The sequence below is a fragment of the Ischnura elegans genome, chromosome 1 (assembly GCF_921293095.1).
Source record: "Ischnura elegans chromosome 1, ioIscEleg1.1, whole genome shotgun sequence".
Taxonomy (NCBI): Eukaryota; Metazoa; Arthropoda; class Insecta; order Odonata; family Coenagrionidae; genus Ischnura; species Ischnura elegans.
Window position 1 is genome coordinate 86062185 of NC_060246.1, and position 26334 is coordinate 86088518.

The 26334-nt window shown below is 38.2% G+C and overlaps 1 protein-coding gene and 1 long non-coding RNA gene across 9 annotated transcripts in view; one reads left to right on the forward strand and one right to left on the reverse strand.

Moving 5' to 3' along the window:
• Positions 1-17898: 17898 nt before the first annotated feature.
• Positions 17899-19326, reverse strand: LOC124165315. Of its 3 annotated transcripts, none has more exons than XR_006866197.1 (4): positions 19199-19326; positions 18664-18981; positions 18123-18302; positions 17899-18035 (listed from the first exon to the last, which is right to left on the reverse strand). It is a non-coding gene; the product is annotated as an uncharacterized LOC124165315 (long non-coding RNA). The 3 variants fall into 3 exon arrangements; XR_006866196.1 differs by lacking the exon at positions 19199-19326 and adding an exon at positions 19066-19187; XR_006866195.1 differs by lacking the exons at positions 18664-18981; positions 19199-19326 and adding an exon at positions 18435-18599.
• The window catches only part of LOC124165283 (casein kinase II subunit alpha), a 32056-nt gene continuing 24724 nt past the window's right edge, over positions 19003-26334 (forward strand). For 2 of the 6 annotated variants that reach the window (XM_046542625.1, XM_046542640.1), the window contains exons 1-5: positions 20967-20989; positions 21371-21620; positions 25178-25289; positions 25407-25619; positions 25883-26077. In XM_046542625.1, the coding sequence (XP_046398581.1) occupies positions 21523-21620; positions 25178-25289; positions 25407-25619; positions 25883-26077 (618 nt within the window). In that variant the 5' untranslated portion in view covers positions 20967-20989; positions 21371-21522. The other 4 variants (XM_046542663.1, XM_046542633.1, XM_046542648.1 and 1 more) reach the window with 4 other exon arrangements.

A 26334-nucleotide genomic window follows, 5' to 3' on the forward strand; every position in this document is an offset into this window, starting at 1 on the left:
GGCTGCTGGCCACGGGAATTGCCGTACTCGACGGATGTTGGATAGTGAATCATTTTAAGCAAATTTATTGAATAAAAGCTATGATATATTATTACTACATTTATTTTCCTTATGTTGTAACCTGTTTTCTTTACTGTCTTGTAATATTTATCGTCGATGCAGTACAAAATGGCGGACGCTAATTTCAGTAACATTTTTGCCCGTGTGTGGCTGTATAAAAAGGAGGACACCGAGTTGCTCTCAGATATTTACATCGCAATTGCATCAAGCCTTTTAGAGTCTCCATCCACGGAAATAATCTGCGACCGTTAGCAACAAACTAAATAAAATCGATGTTTTTACCGTGCCGTGCAGTCCGCGGCTGCTCCCTGGGTTTAGGGAATGTCGTGACGAAGCGTACATCATAAAGCGCTATGAAGTCTTTGCTGTGGATATGTTTTATTCCAACATAATTATAACTATTTCATTTCAAGTTGGTTTGTTGTCACTTTAGGTAAATTAATTCATTCCTCTATCCATTTTTACTGACTAGTGACTATTTACCAAATTCCCGAATGCAAACTTGCTGACTTAAAACTCTGACAACTCCGCTCGTGCATTTTACCCCTTGGATGGGTAAAACGTCTCTATTATCCTGCTTCTTACCTCAAAGACAAAATAGATTTTACAACTAGCCGACCAGCCTGCAGCTGGTTGGTATTTGCCCGTCCACCTCATGCGGTAGTCGCGAAAAGGGTCTTTTTATGACCCCACGTTGCTCGTGTGCGGTCCCTTTTACCTTTTTTCGGAAATTCCGTTTCCAGAAAGAAATGCATATATGAATTTAGGTTTGAATAAACAGTGAAAGAGGTTAGTTTTGCTGTGGTTATTTTGAATGCACTCGGATACACGCGCTTTGGATATTGAGTACTCCGGGGAATCTCATCGGTTTTCTGCTTTAACTGCATTGGCGGTGTAAATCACTCATTCACCAGGCATCTATCATCCAAACTGGTAAGAGATTTTCTTTTGTAGTTATTTAACCCTATTAATAATATCTTGCCTATTTTTTAAGCGTCTGGGGTGGTGCAAGTGCCCCCTTGCCCCTAAATGGTGAACCACGTGCCCCTAAATGCTCCCCTATGGTGAACGAGACGAGCTACGAAAAAAAGGACTCCTCAATAAATTGGTGGCAAGTCTGTAGTTTTCTCAAGTTTTTTCTTATAGATCCTTTAGTAGTCAGTCGCTTAGTTTATCCTTTGTTGCAGGCCTCACCCGTCCCATTAAGCTGATTTTCTCCCGGAGAGTCAGCGTTGCGTAGCATAAAAGTTCAACTGTTTCGCATAAATGTAACCACGATATCCGCAGTCATCAAAATGTTTCAGTGGTTAGCCAAATGACCAGTGCTTAACGATGTCTCCACCCATGGGCCATTCTAGCACGGATAATCTTTTGGCGGGTATAGGTGTAGGGAATCTTTTCATGGGAATTTTGCGATTCAGAACGCGTCAATTTTTATTCGATACGCAAGGCGAGATGTGAAGTGAAAGTTTTCGCTAATTGGATTTTTAAGACTTCGTTTCAAATGGCTTTTGTTGCGCCGATCAAGTGGACTATCGGGGACGCTGTTGAGGAGAACCCATTGAAGCAAGCTGCTCGGGGAAGAAAATACCAAAGCAAGAATCGGTGTTGCAATCCTTAAAGCCCGCGGGAGTGCATCGGCTTCTGCTCAGATTTCGGTGATACAGAGGTTGAAAGAAACGGCGATGTAGATATGTAAGGCAAGGGCGCACCCAGGATCAAAACTAGAGGGAGGCAAGCGGTGGTCGTTCACGTTTTAACACAGAAAAGGTTAAGGAAACCATTATTTTTTTAAATGTATCAGCGCTTTATAATTTTTTAAAAATTATTTGCTCGAAAAATATTTTTATTTTAAATACATGTTTTATAATAATATCACTTTTCTTGGATTTAAAGAAAATTTGATCAAAACTTTCGTTTTACACTAAATTTACTTTTGCTTCTGGGGGGGGGGGGGCTACCCCCTTATGCCCCCCGTTGGGTACGCCCACGGTGTAAGGCAAGGTATTTGGTAGATGATGTTCGAGGAAGAGCTTCTACAGCAGTAAATATTGGATAACAGCTAACTATGTCTATTTTATTGGAACCCTTGATCGATGATGTATTTGCCTAACTAGTTTCACAAACACTATGATACTGTATAAGATTATTAGCGTTACAAAGATATGACCAATTAATAAAGATATTAGCGCCATGACGGAAAGGTGGGGAAAAAAGCTTTATAATGGATGGAATGTAGAAAGAAACCCGGCGTCGACTTTAGGTCGTTATTTAAGATAGGCACCAATGAGATCTTGGCTTAACGTCTTTAGCATCTGATGGACCGGGGAATGTACTTCAAATTCCCTCAATACTGCACCACTAGTGGTAATTGGGCATCCCCTAAACACTCCGCCCATTTCCGGGCTTTCAACCTGATTTATCGGAATGAGAAGCTAAAACTCCAGCCACCGTACCAACCAGGGGCGCAGCTAGGAATTAAGGCTGGGGGGGGTTTAGATGTGGGGGTGTGGAATATCCACCAGGATAAGCGGTAGGTGCGGGATTAATAACTTGCGGAATTTTAAGATAAATGGTTCAAAAATGGTGAGTTTTACGGCTTTGTGAGGGATATATTATTAATCCTTACACTATTCCATTAGCAATATCAATCCAATTACGTAAAATGTATTAAACTTAAAAATTTCTCTGAGCTCTGGGGGAGGTTTTATCCCCCCCTCGCTGCGCCACGAGTACCAGCCCCATCCCAAGTGATCATTACTATATAGTGATAATTATAGCTCATTACTCCTCGGAGGTTTGCTCAAGTAATCTTATACTAATTGTAAGATGCAGATCAGGGTGGTGTCTTGACTCCATTTCCTTATACCCAGGTGACAATAACTAATTATACAGAAAACTTCGCCCGTTATTTTGTGGAAGCCCAATGTACTTGAAAAATAGACTTAATACAATGATTTTATTACCCAAGCGGTTTAAACACTTCAGTTCCGTTTTTAAAGGGACTAATTGGGGCTGAGTTTCTTGAAAAGCGCTTGTGTCCCTTCTAAATAATACTGAAGTATTGAAACGGGTTGGCTAAAGATATCATTATGAAGTAGTGCAAAGTCTACTTTTTAAATTACCTATGTATGTTACCAGCTGTTTCCTAAAGATTCAGTCTCGAAATTCATAATGTAATCTCAATCCCTACCAACGTGATAGGTATATCGATAGCCCTTTCTGGCAGTAATCTGTGTAAAGTTTTAAAAATTGGACTTCAACCTTAATAGCAGGGGAATGAATTTTGGTTACCATGGAAAATGAGCAGCGTCGTAAGGAAAAGAAATTCTTTTAGTATAGCGTCACCACAATTACGCCGAATTTGCCTCGGGCCCGCATACTTGTGGGAGCATTGCTAAGATTTATGGGAAAATGTTTATGGGTTTCATTGCATGACGGGCAGAGAAGAACGGTTAGGGTATTACTACGCAATTCAAGCATATATCCCCAGAAAATCACCGTTATGAGTTTTCCAAAATGTATTGCAAAATTATTTCTGTATGCAACATGCGCACATTCATATCGAGCGAACTTGAAGGTTAAGATGATTGTACAGTGAAATCGCAGAAGGCCAATAAAAAACAAGTTAAAAACTGTGTAGTAAAATTTTATGAGTTTATTAGTCACATTTAACAAAATCTCGAGGAAGCGCGAAGGAGACGATGCATTCACTTTATTTATCAAAGTGATATTGTTTACCATTTTCGTGGAAGCATGCCCGAGCGTCAACAACCACCATTATCTTAACGGAAACGATTGATAATGGAATTCTTTTGTGATGAACGTAAGATAGTTTGTGTCCTCGGTCGCTTTTCCCAATTACTTATTTCGCAGTTATTTCTCGGGATGAGTCATTGAGGCCAAGCGCAAGTTATCACTGCAATGAAGTGATTGAAGTGGTTGTGTTGCGAAGCATAAAATTAATCACTTGCTTTCCAATGAATACTATCTGCTATACGACAATTAATTTTCAGGGATATTTTGGGTTCGTCTATTATGTAGTTAACATGACCATGAAGATGGGGATTCTCGATTCGGAAATATCATTCTTCAACTATACAAATACTTGATTGAGGACATTTTCAGTGTGAAAACTAAACCAGCCCAGTCTGAAATCCGAAAATTAGTGTTAAAACTTAGAGGAATTTTGAGGGTCAAATTGATCGACCGAGTAAGTAAAAAGGAACTCCAAAGAAAAGTAGGAGTAGGTAGACGTAGGAAAATAGATAAAAGTAGGAGAGAGGTGATACTTCACGGAAAACTTATCAATTAGATGGAAAAATTAAGACAATCGTGTAGAGAAAAGTGGGTGGAAAGAACGGGAAAGCAATACCCCGAAAAAATAGAAAGGGCCAGTGAAGACGGATGTGAAAGAGAAGAAATACGTCTGAGTGAAAAATCGGCTAATAAGAGAATTTAGTTAAGTGTTTAGCTTCGCTAAACCAATCTTAGGATTTTTTACCAGTGTTGTTGCTGATGTGCATTGAAACAACATATATTTTACTGAAATTGACCGTGGAGAATTTTACTCATCATGCCAAATTAGACATTTTTACGCAGTTCATAAACCGTGCTAAAACTCTCACATGGAGATTATTTTTCCCCGTTGATTTTTTTTCGTAGAACAATCAATATACAGGAATAAGTCCTTTTAAAGCATCTGAGCTTTCTGTTGTTATGTAGTTCTTAATTTTTTCTCCTAATAAACACTTCCCTATTTATTTTTGGCTCACTGTCCTTCTCTCGGCCTACAATGAAAGAAATTATGCCCTGATTTTCCACCATGCACATACAGGACTTGCGAGAAGTGTCGAGGTAGTCGTTATCCCTGGAATCCAAGCTGTACGCGACGACTGCGGGAAGCATAGATTGTTGGGTGCACGAAGGGCATGCATGCAGGGGCGGATCCAGGATTTCTTTCTGGGGGGGCACAAGCAAGGTCATATTCAGGATTTTGTTCTGGGGAGCACAAGTATACCTCGTAATACAAAACGAACGCAATGATAATGGGACCGTATTGAAAATCTTGCACATTTTCTAGGAGTCTGGGGGGCACGTGCCCCCGTGCCCCCCTAGAACCGGCCTATGCATGCATGTAAGTATGCTAACAGTTTACCGCGGGGCCCGCCTCGTATATAGACGGACCTTTGATCTTGTTTTTCACATACGTTTGTCTTTCAAATTAACCCGTTGAATTGATGTATTCGTTTGCCCTAAAAAATTCCCCGACAAAAATATTTTTTATTGGTGGAATTAGGGAAGGGTTTCCTACGAGGTATGCTTTTTAGGATGAATAAGAAATATCCATCTCCTCGCCGTGTAACCCAAGAGCTTTCACCTTCACTACGAGGCACTCCCTAACTATTTTGAAAAGAGGATTTTAGTGAGATAAAAGTTTCGTCTTTCCCCCAAACATCCGCGGGCTTGAGACACCTAGATGGAAGCATAGAAAGTCTTCGGGCGTTTCACAACCTCAAACATCTGCGGTTCCCATGGGAGAGTAATATCACTTCCAATTAACCCCTGTTATCAAAATATAGGATTTGTGAATGGCGCAACGGTAATCTCTAAAGCCTCTCTCTCTGTCAATTAGCATATTTTTTGATTTCCAGTGGCGAAGTATTTATACCCGTGGATGCCTGGAAGCCCGATTTGCAAAAATGTGCATTTCCTTCAACTCCTACCGCACTATTAGTCCAATGTAGTGAGTATCATAACGCTATCTATACAATTTTATGGCGCCTTTACTATTTTTCCTTCACTTTCAAAACTTTTTGTCTATGACTCGCCAAAAAATTTGTTTATTTCATTTTCGTAGGCTTTTTATGCGTAGAATGGTATATTTTAAGTGATTAGAAAATGTACCCGAATGAAAGATGTTGTTAAATTAAATACCTATTTTCGATTTTAATACCCTGGTGGCTGACTTTTCTGAACTTTCTGACTTTACACTGAGGGGAATGGATTAAGCAATTTTTGTAGCCATGGAAACCTGTCCCAGTGAAGAAGTAGTCACCGGAATGCCGTGAAACGACGAGCATCGCAAATTAAGATTAAATTACACATTCCCGCGATGGGTCACCATCCCGTATGAAGGCTGCCGTTGGAATCAATGCATGCCTATCATTTTTATATTGCAGACGTGAAGAGTAATTCTTCAGGAATAAACATTTCTGAAACCACAGTTACAGTAATTTCTATCGTAACTCTCGATGGTTAACCTACATTATTGTTCCACGGATAACCACATATTCAAATTCATTGGATTTTTGACAGCATCAGCAGTTTTACATCTCTTATTGTATGTTGTTGATGCTAATATTTCATATTACTGCGAAAGTCAAATTTGTAGCATAATTATTTGGAGTGATATTTAATTATATTTTAATAAAAAATAAATAAATCCCAGCGCCATCGAATGGTAGCTGCCAACAAAAGAAGAAATGATGCCCTTATACCCGTTTCTGAAGATTGTACAGCTTGTTATTCGTAAACTGGAGAAATTATGAAGGAAGCATTATTAATTTTTTAATCTAAACGTCGAAACTTAGGACCAAATAATGTGCAGAATTCCACGAAGTGAGAATCATTCCCTGTCACCTGGACTCAAACCAGGATTCTCCTAACCCAGTGGCGCAGCGAGGGTTTTTTTTCGGGATAAACCCCCCCCCCCCCCCCCAGAGCTCAGAGAAATTTTTAAGTTTAATCCATTTTACTTAACTGATTGACATTACTAATAGAATAGTGTAAGGATTAATGATTCATGCGTGTTTCTTAAAATATCCCTCGCAAAGCCGAAAAACTCACATTTTTGCACCATTTATTTTCAAATTCCGCTATTTATTAATCTCGCACATACCGCTTATCCTGGTGGGTATTCCATACCCCCACTCACCCCGGTTGCAACTAAACCCCCCCAGCCTTAATTCCTAGCTGTGCCCCTGTCCTAACTCATATCGCATGATTTAACCTTGCAGATCCTTCTATCGAAATTCTCTATGGCTTTAGAGAACGAGATGCTGCTGCGCTTCCGGATACAATTACAATAACAGTTAAAAGCATGGACCTTCTGCAAATTCAGATGAATGGTCCGAATGTACGTCAGTCTATCGATGTTTAAATATTAATTCCTTTTTTGCGAGCATAAAAATACACCAACATCACTATTTTTTTAAATGAGATTTTTGGTTATTTCGTCAATAGTTTAGCAATAGCTTTAAATTAAATCAATTATTCTTCGAATTTAGCATTTTTGTACATTCAAAATGAAGAAATAGAATATTTTAGCTATCGGAAGATTTACAACTCAGTTTCGCTACCGAACGAACGGTACGGGGTTCAAATTCCAGGTGGATTCTTTGGACCCCATGCAATAATCCTTAATACGGGTGGCTCAGGGAATGAAACTGACCCGCCCTATCTCTGAATGTGTGAAATTCACACGACTTAAACTTAGTCTGGGCATGCGCAACGCGCTGCCGTAGTGGTAGGGGCATTTCAGTTTACATATATGATCGGAGAATAGAATAGTGCAATAATTGATGCACTTCATTTCAAATGAACTACCAACTTCGTTGGCTCTCTCTGTTGCAACCTTTGATCCACTGCCTTTGGCAACTGCCTACTTTGCCTTGTTTGCATTCCGGCTTTGATTATCCTTTTCATAACTAGATTCTTCGTGACGCCATCAGTAGGCTATACGTTATTTTTCAATAGCCAACCTTAATGGATTCCGTAAGCACTCATCAATGCCCATGTCTCCTGATTCTCCGAATTCCCGATTTCTTCTCAACTATTACCGCTTTCCCTAGAAGTCAACACAAGTGTGTTGTGTTATCTTCCGTTTGCTTTCATTGGTAAGGGATTACGACAACCTGCCAATTCGGGTGTTGACCTGAGTTTCGGGACCATTGTGAGGAAATGCTAAGTCTGCTCAAGCTGAGACCAAGCGTACCGGAACTTCACCGCGCGTTGGCTCATGCGATTTTATTTTAGTGAACTTTGAGGTGCGTGCCCTGGCCGAAAGTGGAGGATTGAGAGGCGCTGGTCGCGTCAAGGAATACACAATCAGTCAGCCTTCGCTCGGAATTTCGCGCTCGAAGAAAACGATGCCAAAAAAGTTATCTGCTCCGAAATGTTTTTGCGCGGCTCCACGTCTTTCACGCGGAAATCCCTCTGAACTCATGTTTATTATTGTTTCCGAGGATTGGGAATAGCGTATCAAAACCACGAACTCGACAAAAAAGTTATTCCATATACAATTTTAAGTAGCCTCGACCTGATTAGCCATAGCATTAATGAGAAATAGGTTATATGCGTGGGGGGCAAAATGTTAGAAGTAATCTATGAATATTTATGAGGTAAAAAAGGTGCCTCGCCGGGTTTACACCCTCGAGGATTCGATTTTTACGCACGCAGACTGCCCAAAAATCATCTAAAACTTGTAAATGTATCATTTCATGCGTGTTTCTTTGGTTCAAATGGTGGCATGTACTTTCATGAGGCAATTAAATGCAATCCTCACTAATTATAAGGAAACGGATGGCAGCACAATGCCATCGTCACAAACGTACCTACGTCTTCTCCCATCTTTAAATTCTCTAATAACTTGATTGTTTTATGAAAATTTTGAGACGCAAAATCTATATCTAATCTCATCAGAAAGGTTTTTCCTCCCGTTAATGTCTTTAACTATACGGTGCATTGCGATACGGTAATTTTTAAGCGCGTTATAATCCTCTACAGGAAAAAATCGCTTCTGTTGAGAATTATTATTTTAGCTTTGTTAAGTTTTTTTTTAAATATTAACGGGACATATCAATGCACCAGACAAATGTCTTCAACTTCCTGAAGGACAATGGGTGTAGAGAGAAGTTTATTGATAAAATCAGTGTGGCTCATGGGCGAGGGGCAGGAGAGGGCAGCTGCCCCTCCCCCCATTAGAAGGAAAAATCGCACGTCTTTAAAGGTAAATAATATTTTTTTCAAGCAAATAATTTTCAAAACTTTTTAAAAAAGAGTAAAGAGCTTTTAAAGTTTCTTTAAATTGTTGGTTTTATTCACCTTTTACATGCTTAAATCTTACCTATAACTTGAACAACCATGGCTTGCCCCCCCTAGTTTTGATCCTGGGTACGCACTTGGTGTGGTTGAAGGTTGCCTAAATGCATCCAATCCCTTTTACTTCCAATCCTTTCAATGTGCAGCTGAAATCTTATTTAATCTTATCTCCTTCTTGATCTTACGTGTTTTGGCTAAAATGGATTGACTATATAGTAAGTAATTCCTATCAAAAAATAAGAATGAAATCCAAATTTTACAAGCAATCAATTTTAATCTATTGAGTGATAAGAAGAATATTTGAGCTGAAGGGGCATGTGTGATTCGTTAAAAAATACGGTGTAATATGGGTGGCATTTGCCAATTTACGAATTGTGTATTACTTCAATGGTCGCACTGTGTTGTGGGATGTATTGAAAAGGTCCGTTTTCTCGTATAAAATAAGTGCATTTTCAATCTTTCTAACATAGCGGGAAAACGACTGGGAAAGAAGGGTTGAAATACTTCATTTATACTGATCACCACCCATAGGGGAGTTCGATAAAATTCTAGAGTACATCGTATATTGAATAATTTTGATTTGGTGCTTTGAAATATTGAAAAATGAACAATATATACTCAAGGGTTGGATAATTGAATTTGTTAAGAAATTTTTCGATCATTAAGCCTCTGTAACTAGAGGACGTAGGCAATTTTCAATATATCTTTCGACAACTTTATTCCTACACTTGAAACGGCTATGTGGTGCTACTGAATTTTACTTCTCTTGTCTTGGAAGGGTGGAAGAGGGCCATCGGATATTACCGAGAGGAGAAAGGATGCGACGGTGAGGGATTAATAGCATTTGAAAGTGGACGTGTAAAATCAGTGGCGGATCCAGGAAGGGGAATCCTACCAATCCAAAATTGTATTTTTTGCTGAAGCAAGTAATTGAATGCTGTGAGATTGAGGTTTATCTTTAGATTTTTACGGTTATTCTATCATTGGAGATGACTCCACCTCGCCTCCCTAACATTGCTCCCTCTAATTCTACCGCCAACCAATATGGTCGTCTATGGAAAGCGAAACCTTCGCGAATCATTTCTGCTCCGTAGAACTATTTTGATATTCTTTTGAGGGAAGGAACTTATCTCATTAAGTATTTTTCCCACATCCAAAAGCGAAAGGATAAGGATTCTTGGAATGAATGCCGGGTGCGCGTGAAAATTCATGTATTGGAGAGGCAAGATGGACTAAAGAGAAAAGGTTTTTTGGTATGACACCATGCAAGGGAATATATGTAGCAATGGCGTCACTTTCAGTTGATCACGAATCACAATTCATGACTTGGGGAGAACAATCACGTACTGAGGACTAAATGAGATGGTAGCCTTACGAGGGTGTTTTTTCACCGGTTATCTATCTTTCCTGGGTTCTCATCTCATGAAAATGAGGACTCAGACACGTTAGTAGCGGATACAGAAAACACTCAAGGGGGGCGCATTTGATATTTTGAGCTGCCTGTACTTTTATCGTAATGAAAATTATCTAGTTACATGCAAAGTTTAAGAAAGTTTTATTTAAACAGATAATACACATGTACATGACAATGCCATCTTATGACATAAAAAAACTACAATTGTGGTTCTGCAATGCTCGGCAATGAAGTCGGCCCCGCAAAGGTGTGCAAGGGCTTTAGGAGCACCTATCCGGTGACACCCGATGTTTCGATATAGTTTCATTTCATAATGTCTGCCAATAATCAGCGATGAAATTAACTTTCAGCATCACGCAAATGAAATTTATGGTTTTCCGATGCGTGCGAATTGACTACCTATTACCATGATAGGCAACCCGCACATCAACCCAGCACCCCACTGAAGCAAATTTCTGGCTACGTTCCAGTTAGGCCTGCATAGCTAAAGTCTGAATCTCACGATCAGGATTTCCGTACCTTAGAATGATAGCTCCAGCGATTCATTTCCAAGTACCAAAAGAGTGATCGCCCAGTTACTGCAGTTTTCTGAGCCACTGGACTCCCGCTGAACAGGGCCGGATTTACCGTAAGGCAAAATAGGCACGTGCCTCGGGGCGCCTTCTATTAGGCATTGATCTGTACTGGAGGCGCCTAGAAGAGCACCGCCGTCAGCAGGCTTGTTATGTGGGTTCCGTCTGCCTGCAGGTGCCCTCTTTGCTAGGACTTTAAATGTGCTAACTGTTTCATGTAGTTTTACTCCAAGCTGTTTTTTGAATTGTTTATGTTTTCCTGCGTGAAAATTCAAGTATAAACTTATGCTGTCAGCCATATATCTGTTTATTCCTTTTTTTCCGAACCTTACCTCATGCGAGTGGCTATGCCTTATAAAAATCGGGGAGGTGGGGGGCTCAAGTGAGGAGGGGCGCTCAATGGGGAAGTGACTTTGGGTAAATCCGGCCCTGTGTATACAACTGTCGTTCAATTAAGCCAAGCGGGCCGAAAAAATCGTTGTTAGCGGCCGCGCGTTTTGAAGGACGGAAAATGAGATTTGCCGAGTGATGGAAAAAGGGATGGGATTTCCATCCCTCGAGCAATCGAGGAAAATGATCGCGCGAAACGGTTTTTTTGCCGCCAAATGGAGCTATCGCTGGAGCCGTCCCTCGAAATGGATGGAAAAATGATCATGTGATTCAAGCTTTAGTTATAAGGCTGAGGCTAATGAAACAACAAGCTGGATGTGATGCGGTGGAAACATTAGACATCGAGAAATATAAATTGGAGAATAGATGTCGAAAAAAAGAAGCAATTTGGACTTTTCCAACGGATTGTGGGAATATGAACTTGAGCAATGGGTCAATGAAAATTTAGTTGAGGCAATGACATTAGTGTATACAATCAGGTACAGGCGCATATCTAGGGAGTGACAGTCGCTCCCTAAGGCCGTTTTACACGGGGCACGTACTTGCACAATCTGACGTGTGTGCGAAGGCGCAGTCAAAATTGCGTCGTGTAAAGCGGTGAATTGCTAGAACACATGCGAGAATGCTAGGGCTTGTGATGGCAAAATAGCTTCCGTTCTAATTTCGTTCATGCATTCGCGCAATTCCACGCAATTTTAGAAATTAATGCAGCTTAGCATTTGGACTTTTCCAACGGATTGTGGAAATATGAACTTGAGCCATGGGTCAATAAAATTTAGTTGAGGCAATGGCATTAGGGTATACAATGCTATCTTAAAATGCTGTATATATTTTCACCTCCGGATGCATAGAAACCAAGGGTTGTATGCAATTTGTGCGCATATCCCATCTTTCTTTCAAACTAATATTTCAGTCCTACGTATTCACAAATAGTTATTTTCTTTTAAAGCTAGAGGGTTCTCTGTTGTTAGACAATATCTATCTTAGCTCCCTGCTACAGTGGGAGGCCTTCATTGTGTCAGTGTTGTAACTAGGAATATGTTGGGGAGGGAGGTGGGATGGCCGGAGGTGGCGATCCCCCCAGACAATGGGGGCGGGGGAGGGGGTGGTCCGGGAAAATTTTTGAAAAATGGCATGCCTGGAAATACATTTTACATCATTTTGGCTCTAAAAATTTAACTTTAAGCTGGTGATGTTATTATACGTCACTACTAGACAATATTTTTAAATATTTTTTTAATTTCTCTGAGGCGCTGGGGGATCAACCCTCCCACCCCCTCCATAGTTACACCTCTGCATTGTGTACAAGCAATTAGCTCATTATAAAGAAGTATACTTTCAGTGTCCAGCAAGTTATATGTTGGATAACAAATTTTTAGTTGAATGGACATTATAGGGAAATTTAAATAATATTTTTCATGATGGTCAGTTAAGTGGGATTCTAGTTCTCTTATTCAGGGGCGCAGCTAGGAATTAAGGCTGGGGGGAGTTAAGGTGCAACTAATACCGGGGTGTGTGGGGGTATGGTATACCCACCAGGATAAGCGGTAGGTGCGAGATTAAAAAATTACGGAATTTTAAGATAAATGGTTCAAAATGGTGAGTTTTACGGATTTCTGAGGGATATTTTACTAACCCTTACACTATTATATTAGTTAATATCAATCCTATTAAGTAGAATTGATTAAACTTAAAAATTTCTCTGAGCTTAGGGGGGGGGGGTTTATCTCCCAAACCCCACCCCCCTCGCTGCGCCACTGCTCTTATTTACACTAAAAAGATAGCATTTGACATTCTATTAGATACTGTCATGCACCCCTAATAGTGAAAGCGATGAGGGAGCTATTTTGTATAAAATTTATAGTTTTGGATTTGGGTTTTTAGAATCACGGGTTAACAGAATAATATATGTCAACTGAAATTAGATGTCTTTTTTTGTTAAAATGAACATAACTTTTGATTTTAAGGCTCTCAAAATATATGAAGCATCCTATGGAGCAGGACTAGAGACCCTCATCAAACTGACCCTAAGGCTCCCTATCCTGGGGGCAACACTAGGTAAAACACATGGCTGTAGCCAGGTATATATTTTGGGGCCTGGGAGGAGGGTGGGAGCTCATTTGCAGGACTGAACATTCTGAGGGTTAGAACCCTTTGACCCTTCCCACTCTATTCAGCATGGGCTGGACTCCCTGCATCTGGGCCTGTACACCACGTGCCTCCATCTTCAAGTGGCAGCTGCCTCCTTATGACTATGCTCATCAGTGGCCTAACTAGGAAAATGCTTAGGGGGGATAAAGGGCCTGGAGGGGCAACTACCCCCAGGAAATGAGGGTTCGGGGATTTTCACAACATTTTGGCTCTGGAAATTTAGGCTTCGCTCATAAATCAACCGGAAATCATCACAACATGTGTTGAGTCAAAAATACATAATAGTTGTAAATAATTGTTTATTTCTGTAAGCCAATGGGGGGGGATCTATTCCTCTCATAGTTATACTGCTGATGCCCATGTTACTGAAAATAAACTGATAGAATTTCATATCATTTGTATTAAAATTTTTACAGAGCTATGATATCACTTACTAGCTTTTGGTTTTTTTTTAGTTTTTTCCTCTGGTAATAAATATATATACAACGGCACTCAATGTCTAGTGTTTTTTTACCAAACTGAATGGTATTTCTCTGCATATCTCTCATACCTACCTATAAATTCTGATAAATGCAATAAGGGTCTTCTATAACAAGTTTTTCACAAAGAGATTCTTCGTTGCATTGGTTAAAAGACTAAACCTGCTGCAGGAAATTATATTTCCTTCTAGGTTTTGGAGGTATAGGAAACCCCAAATATTTATAAGGGCTCTCTCCCCTAATACATATAACTCTTGAGACTTTGGTTCATAGATACCATTCTATATAATTTCATCATCAGCTTATAAATTTTCAATACTTTAAATTTTGGAGATTGTGCATTTTTAAGAATAAAACAAGGAGAGCATGGATACATGATAATTTAAATTGAGCTTCAAGGGATATACCTTTACTGCAAGAGTGTCAATAATTTGAAGTATGTTGTCTTTCTGCTGAGAAATGCCCGCTGTGGAGTTTCGTGTTCCAGTGTGTCGTTAAAATTTAGGAGCAGGGATGAAAATACATTTTAGAGGGAATAAATAAAAATTAATAAATACAACAATGTAATAAAAATACCAGTAAAATGAATTTTGAGAGGCACTTGCTATAATAAAAAAAATGAATTCAACCAAAATACAAACACATAACTACATTTTGGTTGGCTTATTAGTCTCATTTAACTTCTGTTATGTAACACTAGCATGCCCGAGTGGGTCAATTTGACCTTCTATGACCATGTATGCATATTTTACTAAAAATACGTATTTCCTTCCCAGTTTAATTATTAATATTGTTTATAAAGCATTTGGGAGGGTATTAGAAATTTTAATTAGACAACAATATTAAAAGTGTAGTTGTTCAACAATTTCTAAGGTGTTATGGGACACTAGCTTCCACAAATTTGTGAATACCTATCACTTTTCCTCTGATGGGTTCGAGAGGTACAAAGATTTTCAATGGTATCAGGTTAAAAAAAAATTACAGTAACCTTTTGTATATTTATGGTTTTTTTTTGGGAATATCCCGCGTCAGGTTATTAAAATGGCCGACGTTTCTTCTCCTATGCCGGAGACCTCATCAGGATCATTTGCCTTGATGAGGTCTCCGGCATAGGAGAAGAAACGTTGGCCATTTCAATAACCTGACGCGGGATATTCCCAAAAAAACCATGAATCTACAAACATGGACCGCGAAAACTTTAGTAATTTGAGTAACCTTTTGACAAAAATCAATATAAAGCACACCGTCACATTGAATACAAAGGAACAGTAGAAAGTCTTCAAATGAATTTGATAGTCTGAGTCAAAATGAGCCATTTGGGCATGGCAGGTATAAGTGATGAGAAAAAATAGAAAAAAAAATATCAGGCCTAACATTTGCACAGTGGTAAAGTAGTAAGGTAGTTTAAAGTCATGATATATGAGTCTAAAATTTATCTTCCTTTCAAAATAATCAACATAAATATTCTATTTTTGGGTCATATTGACCCAGCCGGGCATTATAGCGCTAAAGGAGAAAGGTGAGATTGATTTAAAGGAAATTTCTGTTTCCAGGATAATGTTCGAAGAAAAATTATGGGAGGTTATCTGCTTTTGGCAGGCTTGATTAGCATGAGGTTAGTGGGTGATTGGAGCGGTAAATGTGAGATGTTCATGATAAATGAAAGATTTGTTTTTAAGAAACTTTCTATATTTCTAGCACAATATGCAAATTTGAATGACAATGTTCTTTTGTTCAGAATGAATAGCAAGAATTTATACCAAGTTAGACCCGAATCCAATCCAGTTAATGGACTCTAAAACACAATTCATATGATCAAACCACCATAGTACATGCAGTAGAATATATTCAAATTATTCATTTGGTGTGGCCCAGAGGTGTGCCCACATGAAAGTTATTATTATTTCTTGAGAGTTTTTTCTGATATGTATGTATTAATGTAGTAACAGCAGCATTACTCAATCCACTGAGTTACCAACAGCAACATTAAAATGGCCCTCAGATGATGTCAATAAAAATTCAGTTTTGAAATTGAAATGTTCCTGTACTTCCTACAAAGCATGTGGTTGAAACTAGCAACATTTCAGTGATGCAGTCTGCCCTGGCATACCCTTGGCATTCATAGGGAAATTTTGAGATCTTGAATTATAGCTGATGTTTTTATAATGGGTCATTTTCGTTGTTTCAAAAATTTCTTCCCTGCCATTCGTAAATTACTGTTGGCCATCATCAACCTTATATAATTAATTTATGTAATGAAAATAGTATTTAAAGTGATATCTAAAGAGCCTCGAAATGTAGTTATTTTAGCCTCAAACATTAAAATTGAAACTGAATAGAGAAGCAACAAGGACAATGACAGTGAAAGGAGCAATTTATACAATGAACCAACCCATTAGGTGACATTTTCCAAAATGAGTAAAAATTGAAGCGAAGGATGACCAACAATTAGTTCACACCTGCGACTGGCATCTAAGCATAGAATTAACCAAGTACTCTTGGCTTTAAACCACGCCCCTATCATTGCTGATACTTTCAATATAACAGAGAAAATTTTATCATGGCTGTCTTTTGCATGTCTTGCATGGTTAAAAATACAGTCTTTAATTCTATGGAAAGACTCAAAATTTATGATTTATTCATGATTTCAATGCATTTGTGAGAAAATAGGAGAGTCTTCCTAGTTACTTATATCTTTGAGAGTACTCATTCTGACCTAGGGGTTATTTATTGATTACCATCATTTGCATTGAAAAGTGAAGAAAATAAATAATTCAATCCAGGATTATTGATGTAAGTTTGCTACCCAATATAATAATTCCTTGTTTAGAGGAGCGAAAGACTTACAGTGGATCTAAGATTAGTGATGACTATAATAGGAGCCTCAAAACCATGGTTCAAATGGCAGGAGCATGAAATCCACATTATCCGTGAATGAGGGAATGCTTCCTCAAAAAGATTAAAACAGAACTAGGAGAAAGTGAAGTAACTTGCTTGTACAGATAATATTGCTAATAATCGATACCACTTTTCAGAGGAACATAATTCCATGCCACTACAAACTTTGAGCACTTGCAAATATGACAAAACGAAAACCTTTTCAATAAGTAGCCTCAACACACCCTTTCAAAATACTTGGTTAATCATTGAACCTCATGCAAGTCATGAAGTTAAGTACTTTTGAAGTTCTCCTACAGGTTACCTAACTACTTAATTGTACCTCATAGAGTAAATAAATATAGTTTAAATGAGCATTCGAGATATGTACCACTTATTAATGATTTCCTGACACACAATTCAGGTGAATTCTTCTTGGGAATTCCACCAGGTGAGTTAATCAAGCATGGCCAACTTTTCATTGGCTAAATCTGCTGTTGTCCTCAGGACATTGACGCAACTGATGATGGCAGAGTTAGCCATCGACATCTTATCAACTCACCTGGTGGAATTCTTGAGAAGACTTCACTCAAAACATTCAAGATACCAAAGAAACTACACCATTGAAGGTTCTATGACCATGAATAAATAGTCAACATAAAGGTGAACAAGAAGAAATTCATACTAGGCCCACTTCCTCTATAAGTATATGCACTCTGAATGTATCATATACATCATCTATCAACAAAATGATGGAAAATCAGAGGGGCTGGCTAACACTGGGATTCTATTTTAACTATATTACTGTAAATTTAAATGGAAGCCACAGGTAAGATGAAAAACAAACAATTTATGTAATACAAAGTTTATTAAACTTCAATGATAATACATCTCAGCGATAATATAAAAAGGCATTAAAAAATGAAAATGAATCAATGTTATGAATGCTTTAAAGGTACATGAGAAGATAACACGGCTGTTGAATTGAACCTGAAAAATGTAAGGACAAAATGAGTGAAGGAGACACAGGAAATAGGAAACGTACTGCAATGGAAATTAGAAGCTATTTTCACTCACATGAAGTATCTATTTCCCGAGCAAAAGAAGCTTTTTAAGCTTCAACTTCTTCAACAGAAAAATGGACCTTTGGTCAGACGGTGAATTATTCCATCCCTTTGATTCATCTGTAGGGTCGTCATCCAGGGGTAGAGCTATGGTGACATACACCATCACTGCAACCAGCATCAACACAATTGCCTAAATGTAAAAAAAACACAAATTTAGAAGGCAACTACGGACACTTCCCGCTGCGGAAACGTGGAACAACCCAATACAAAAACACGGCGCAAGAGGAAATTTAACGGCAAGAAAATAAGGTGAAATGATTACAAGATGAAACTTCATCGTGGTCTTTAAAGCCGGCTTCTGAGACTATCGTCCTCACTCAATGGATACGGTTCCAAATGTGGTGAATGACTGCCGCTTGTCAAGTCTTATATACTACCCCGAGTTTCGAAAGCCCGCGCGAAGTGGCCACTTTCACTACATTACAACACCCAGAGTCATCTCCGTCCTTCTTTCGGTCTTTGTCCGAAACCTTGAAAATTCCGAGCCTCACCTTGGCTATAATATCCGAAGGACTTCCTGGGCTTTTAAGGTATTCCTTGTTGATGAAGTCATTTGCTTTCAGGCGATCTTCGTCGATGTTGACGGACACATGACAACGCCCTTCATCTTCATCACTCTATTACAGGTGGCTACTGGCAGTTGCACATAGAACTGTTAGCTTAATACCTTGCAGATCATTCCAGAATCAATTCCTTCGCCAATTCACTGTTATCAGCGTTTACGTAGCCAGTTTAAAATATGGATGTAGATCCACCCGAGCTCGTACTTCTCATCCTTCGCAGCCATCACAGCTGTTGGATTTGGACACCTTCGAAATGAAAAGGGAAATATTTATAATACTCAGAAAATATGGTAAAGTTATCACTTAATCCTAAAGTGCTTTAATTCTTACAATCACATATATATAAATAACTCTGCGAGCTAGTTCGGGCGGATTACAGCATTGTCGAAATGGGAGCGGAGCTAGCGCCTGATGACTTAACCTACTCTACGTCAGTTGTATGCATGTAGATATTTTACCTTACCTGTTTGAAATTTTAATAGATAAAATAAGACAAAATTATTGTTTTGCGCTGTTGCATGATTCAGAATGTTCGTTGATTGTGCAACATCGCCTTGTACGTTTCTGCCCTCTATTCTCGCTAAGTAAAAGTAATCAATGTGCTGTAGAGGGGTGAAGGAAATGTTGCCTGGAAAAGCCTCGTTTCCAGTTTTCCGTGGCGGGATGTAGGCAGCCATCTTGGATTTTACTCTTTGGGAAGCCGGCTCACCTAAAAATACTTTAAGGAATTGGAAACTAAAGACGCCCTCAATCTGGCTCGTATTTGTAATTGAGACGGTTTAGATCCTGTAGATAACCAGGAGGACAATAATTTGGGCTCGGAATGTATTAGGTATGGAGAGTTTAATTTTGAAGTTGTGTTCCTAGCTTATTACTCAATTCAAGTCCTCGGTTAATGGCGTGCTTCTCCCCGTCGGAATGTATTAAGCAAGTCTGGCCCGTGAACACGAGACGAGGAGTGGTCTAAAATGCCTTATTAAAACAATAATTTTTGTTTGAACGAAAGTGCTGTATTCTTAATTTTATCGGAAATCCAAACTTAAGTTAGGAAATGGTGTGGTAGACGTGATGTGTCCCGTCTAGTGCGTGTGTGGTGCCTAATATGCTCCTATTTCTATAATTTTCGATATGAATACCAATTTCTACGCTTTATAACGGAAAGGTTTTCCGTTTAGTTGTCTTTTGAGGTGGGTGGTGAGTTGCTGTAAATCCCATTAGGGACTTGAGGTGATATTACACTAAGCCTGAAATTCTTCGTAACTCGATTTCTGTGGTATTTCTTCCGAAGGGCACCTCTTTACATCTTTAACGGTTTGAAGGTAGGCCAGTAGTATTATTGTAGCGGTATTTTTAAATATATATTTCATTTTCCGATGGTCTGTAGTGTGAGCTCAGATTTTCATTTGCTATATTAGCGCCTTCCTCATATCATTGTCATTCATTAAACTCAATAACGCCAGGTTTGGCATCAAATTCACTTTAATTTGTTATTGTCTTGGGTATGTTGGATATAAGTGTCGTTTGTGTTGGTCAGTATCCACATCGCCTTACTTGTTGTACATCATCATCCTAGTTGTCGTACTGTGCGATCGCAGTAGATATCATCTTTATGGTTTCTACTAGTAGTAAATTACTAAAATATGTCATTTGAGACAATACCATTGCCGCGTGGGTGATATTTGTGTTTTATGGCCGATATTTGTCTAGCGTTACTTGTCCATGGCCGAATTATGTTCTACAAGTTATCTAATACCTTTAATTTTCTTATTTTCTCCCCCAGTCGTTATTGGTAATGGGTTAGGGTGCCCTTGAAAAATCTTGTGTAAAAGTAATAACTACTACGTGATTTATTTGCACATCCATTTCGTGCTTTGGGATTAATTGTGTTTGTGGAGGCGTGGTTTAAAGTTATCGCCAAAATGGTGTGAAGGTGGCGAATATATCGCGCATAAATTTATTTATTCTTTTTAAGCCCTATTCCTGATCCTTTTTACTCACTTCATGTTTATGCACGTTTGTCTCTGCCATTTGCATTGCAGGGGTGGTTGTATAGCTAGGCTATATTATTTATTCGAAAGGACCAGTTTGCTCCATTCATATACCTCAGAATACTTTTCCATATATCGTGGTCGTAATCTTACTCTTGTATAAACATAAATTCAATTCATCGGAGCTCATGTGTGAGTCAAGATTGTAAATGGCGATATGACCAGAATTGTTTTGGGCCTACTGCATCTATGTAAAGTACGATCAAGTAAGTAGAAGGCTCAAAAACCTAGATATCGTTTTGATTCTCAGGTTTTGCCTGTAGATTTTCCATTTGTGGGAAATTAGTGAACTTAAATGGATATAGTTTTTTTCAATCACGGCTTACCCGTGGCAACTGGCAACGTCATGAAACGGTCCTCAAGCTAATTGTGAAGTAGGGCCTTCATCGTCGGTTACTTTAGTAGAATTTCCAGAGAAACCTAAATTGTAAGCCTCTTCTCTTAGGTTGTTGGTAAAATTTTTGTGCTTAACCTATCAATGACCATGCGTGATAGAAGTGTGTATCTATTGTGGTGTATGCCTTAAGTGTCAATAATTACTTGTGGTTGGTTCATTCGTTCTATAGTCGTGTTTCGACTCTTTTTAGGAGTCCAAAGGCAGGCTTATGGTGCGGCTTCGATTTCCTTCTTGAAGTGGTCTGCTGCCTCCACAACAGCTTACCCACGACCACTGCTGCCCTCACTTGTTTCACACAGTTTTTCAACTGATAAACCCAGATCTGGATTGGGAAAGCCGTACATGATGTCTCTCCCTAGTCGAGCCCGAGTGTATGCAGATGTCAACTCTCACAAAGCCCGCGAATACTGGGATTATGAATCATATGTGGTGGACTGGGGGTAAGTAGTGGTGTATGGAAATTTTGTGATTTAAAGCTCATCTTGATTTCATCTCAAGGCATGCTGACTGTTCTAGTAGCTTGTGTTTACCTTTGCTGGTGCAGTTTTTTGTAAACCTCTTTTCCCTGAATTCTTTCACACTTCACCAAAATTGTAATAGAGGTAGGCCGTTGTGTAATTAGGGTCAACCTATGTGTAGGTTTAGTTTCATTAAATGCTGTATCATTTACAAATAGTATGGTGATGTGGGTTGAATAATTGTATGAGGCATAAATTCAGTGAAAGCTGGCGTATATATTTGTGTTAATATCGCATTAGCCATAGTAATGCCTACAGGGATAATATTTTTTTAAGGTGCAAGTGACACTGTTAATGTTTTAACTAGTGCTACACCGGTTCCAGAAATTTATGATTTAGATTGTTATACAATTTCATATTCTCAGGCACCATTACCTGTAAATTATGATGGCGAGGTGAACTTTTCCGCCATAACATTTTTAGTATGTCTCAATCAACTAAGGAAGGAAATCACTGAGAAACCAATTACTGAGGGAAACTGAATTTACAGAGAATGTTTAAAGTATTTACTGGAGAGTAAGGCCATGTTTTAGAACATTATCATAAAAACATTTTAATTTCCACCTTATGTCCAGTTAATAATAGTAGTAATGTTCTGTTACTTATTGTTGATACAAGGAATAAGATTGTGTCATATCCCTCCATCGCCAAGTCTCTGCTTACCATTGAGACTTTTAAAGCTCGTGAGAAGGAATGAATCTTTGATGCAGCATTTCACGGAAAGTTTCATATTAATGCGGTAGTGGTAATAGTTATGTTTAAGTAAAGGCATGCGGTGTTAAGTTACTTGCCTATTTAATTATTTTTTATTTTCTAATGTAATATCAAAAATTATTTACTTCAGCTCTCAGTTATACATTTAAAAAGGGTGGAAGATTGGACTACAAGAGTTAAATGCATTACCTTGTTTTAGTGGCTTCATGGGTGGTTAAAAGTTGGATGCGATGTATTACATTTTGTATTCAGTTATTTATTCAATATTGGTGCTACTAATCCCTTAAACATCAAGTTATCCTTTACGTGGATGCTATTCCATACTAATTTCAATCTTGCAAGCCATGATATGTATCAGTCCCATCCTTTCTTAGGTTTTAGGGTAGATATATATATTATTTTTGGAGACTTTTGGAAACTCAATTGTATTTAATACTACACGTTCAATGGTTTTTGTCAACACATGGGTGTGCAAATGGGTGTTGTGGGTGTTTTATGGTACACATTTGAATGTAATGTGTTGTCTCTTAAAAAAGTTTAAGGGCAAAGTCTGGCACCACTTCTGCTCCTCCTCCTCAAGAAAATTTAGTTTCTGTTACCTCACTAATGATCATGTGCATGACGGTTCATTCGCAAATTTTTACGTTATACACAGCAAAGGGTTTCATTTGCATGAGCATGCAGCATGATCATTCACCGTGTATAGTGGCCTCCAGAACTTGAGCTTTGGTTGATGACTGTTATCAATGTAAGGCTTCACATTTTATATTCTAAGAGCATAAAATGATTGCTATGGTGATACTCTGTTGCAAATTATGGATGATGATATCTGATGACATTCCAGGTGATGGTGATGGCAAAGAACGATAAAACATGGTAGATAAATTTAAGTAATATGCTGAAGATGTACTATTTCTCTGAGAATATAATTTTTAGGGTTGGATCAGAAAAGCTACGACATGACTAGGTTCTTGGCATTATTTACTTGTGGCTGAACATAAACATTCCCACGAACTTCTTCCTCAGTCGTGTATTGTATGCCGTTTTCAATTAGGGGCAGAAAAAACTTCTTTCTTGGCTCCTGGCTTGGATATAAAACAAGAAAATGTGTTTTAGTTACATCAGAACAGGTTTTCATAAAAATTATGAACAACAGTAGATTATCTAAAAAGTCAACCTTTTTGGAGCTAACGTGTGGTAAGGTCCTCACCTACCAATCAAGAGGTCGCGGGTTCGAGTCCTTCCTGGGAATGTTGCTCCTTTCCAGGGCATGGTTGTTTGTACTCATTTAATTTTTGTAAAATGGCCAATATGTGCTGTATTTGGTGGTATGGGAATAAATAAAAAAATCCATCCTACTCGGTCACGAGGCTCTTTAACCAGAGATTCTCATTAGTCGTAGGTTTAAATGTGCAGACAATATGATTCATTAACTGGGATGCAGTCTTATGTGCGAGTTGAATCTCATTTAAATAATGGATATCAGTAGAATTTCATTTTTTGTCAGTTAAAAAAAAAAAAAGTTTTTAGAAACATGGTTTCAATTTTGTTTTGTTATTCAGAATGTTGATGTGTTCTTGTTCGAGCCTTATGTAATCTTTGTAAAGTTTTAGTTGCCTGACACCGAGTTGGGAAAAGAAAGAAGTTATGTAAGGAAATAAGATTGAATATTTCACCTGAAAATATTATATAATCATATATCATATAATAATAATATATCCATGAGGTTTTCTCTAGTAGTAGTGATGAGTTTAAGGTTTCATTATTTTTCAAATTTGGGAGAAGCTCTGTACCAAAAGGGAAGTACGTTAGCTGAGTGGGCAAAGTGCTTAATTGCTGTGGAGTGCCAGTTTCAAGTCTCTGTTGAAGTCTTGGGGCCTCACAAATCAAAATCCTCCAAAGGTATCGGTGTAACACATTCAGGGTTTAGATGGCAGTTTCTTTCACAGGGACTTTTATTAGCCTTTTGGAAAAAAATGACCTTGGAGACCAAATTTTTGATTGTTCTGTTCTATGTCTATATGTTTGTAAAATATGGGGTACAGCAATCAGATCTACCCCACTGACTGCGACTTTGCACTGCCAAGATATGTCCCAATTGTCTTACTTCTGCTTCCACAGACTTCACTGTCATCAAAAGGCCATTGGAATCATTAAACTTTGGTCGAGGGAATGATTTTTTTATTTAACGACTTGATTTTCTGCCTTCATCGAAAGCTGGATATTTGCACACTTTTTATATAGCTCTATGGCCCTTTTTTTTACTGCTTTGATTTTTTAAAAGATTTTAATAAACACCATCTAGGAGTGAATATAATGTCAAAAGAGATGACTGTTATTTGGGCTTCATATTCTTGCACTATGGAAGCCACTACATGGGATATGGGTGATAAATTAACCTATTTTAATTCTATACCTATTTTTTCTTTTAGTGACTGAATCTTAAGGTATATCTAAAACCACAGTAATCACGTAATTATTTATTTGCTTAAAATTTTAGAGGTGTGAATGTTTTTTTTCCTTGCGAGGGTATAGTTTCTGGTTAGTGTGCAATTAGCTATGGGTTATAGCCTGCACTATTGTAAATCTTGATGTGCTACATTGTTTATCACTTGTCATGAATTATCATCATTTCTATTTTGGCATGAGGAGCCTTAACTATTGGGCAGCTGTATGCATAGTGTACAGTCACTAATTAAATTTTTTAATATTCCTTTGGGTACCAGTCCTCATAGTTCTTAAAGAACTCATCTCCTTTATTACAGGCAGCAAGATGACTATCAGCTTGTTAGAAAATTGGGCCGAGGGAAATACAGTGAAGTATTTGAGGCCATAAACATCACCAACAATGAGAAGTGTGTAGTAAAAATATTAAAGGTAAACTGCTTAGTCCTTTTATCCTTCTTGATTTAAGTGGCATGTTATTCAATATGAGAAGAAACTTGTACTTGTGTCTTTTAATCTCTGATAAATTTTTTATCCTTTACCTTTTAGCCAGTGAAAAAGAAGAAAATTAAGCGAGAAATAAAAATCCTTGAAAACTTGCGTGGTGGAACGAACATTATTACTCTTCAGGCTGTAGTCAAGGATCCAGTTTCTCGTACACCTGCCCTTATATTTGAACATGTGAACAACACAGATTTCAAGCAGCTTTACCAAACCCTTACAGACTATGACATTCGTTACTACTTGTATGAACTGCTCAAGGTAAGATTTTAGTGTGGTGACATCTGAGAAATTCATGGACTTATTATTACCTAGAAAAAGAACGTGCTTATTATTGATTCCTCATGTAGTGTAGGCTGAGTGAAACATATCTGGCATTCAATATTAAAAATTAAGCTCTTATTTATACATATTTTCATGGTTTGAAGGAATTAATCTGTAGTGCATTTTATTTACATTAAGTGAATTCAAAAGGTAGCTGGGTTTTGACTGTTTGTAATTTTTAATGATTATATATTTTCCAGGCTTTGGACTACTGTCATAGCATGGGCATTATGCATAGGGATGTAAAACCTCATAATGTGATGATTGATCATGATAATCGAAAGCTTAGGCTCATCGATTGGGGTCTGGCTGAGTTTTATCATCCAGGTCAAGAATATAATGTGCGAGTAGCGTCCAGATATTTCAAAGGACCTGAGTTGCTAGCAGATTACCAGGTGATTATGTTTTAATTTTTCATGGTTTTTAATTGTGTGGTACTATTTTATTTTAAACTAGCTGACCCGGGTATGTTGTGCTGCCTAGTTATTAATGAACAGTTTAGTTACACTATTTATAAATCAAGAGAGACTGTGCTGATTTGAATAATTCTTGACTCATTGTAATAAATTAAGAAAAAATTCAACGAAACTACAAAAATTAGCATTATAATGGCTTGTTGGGAACACATTTTCTTCATTCAATCTACATAGTA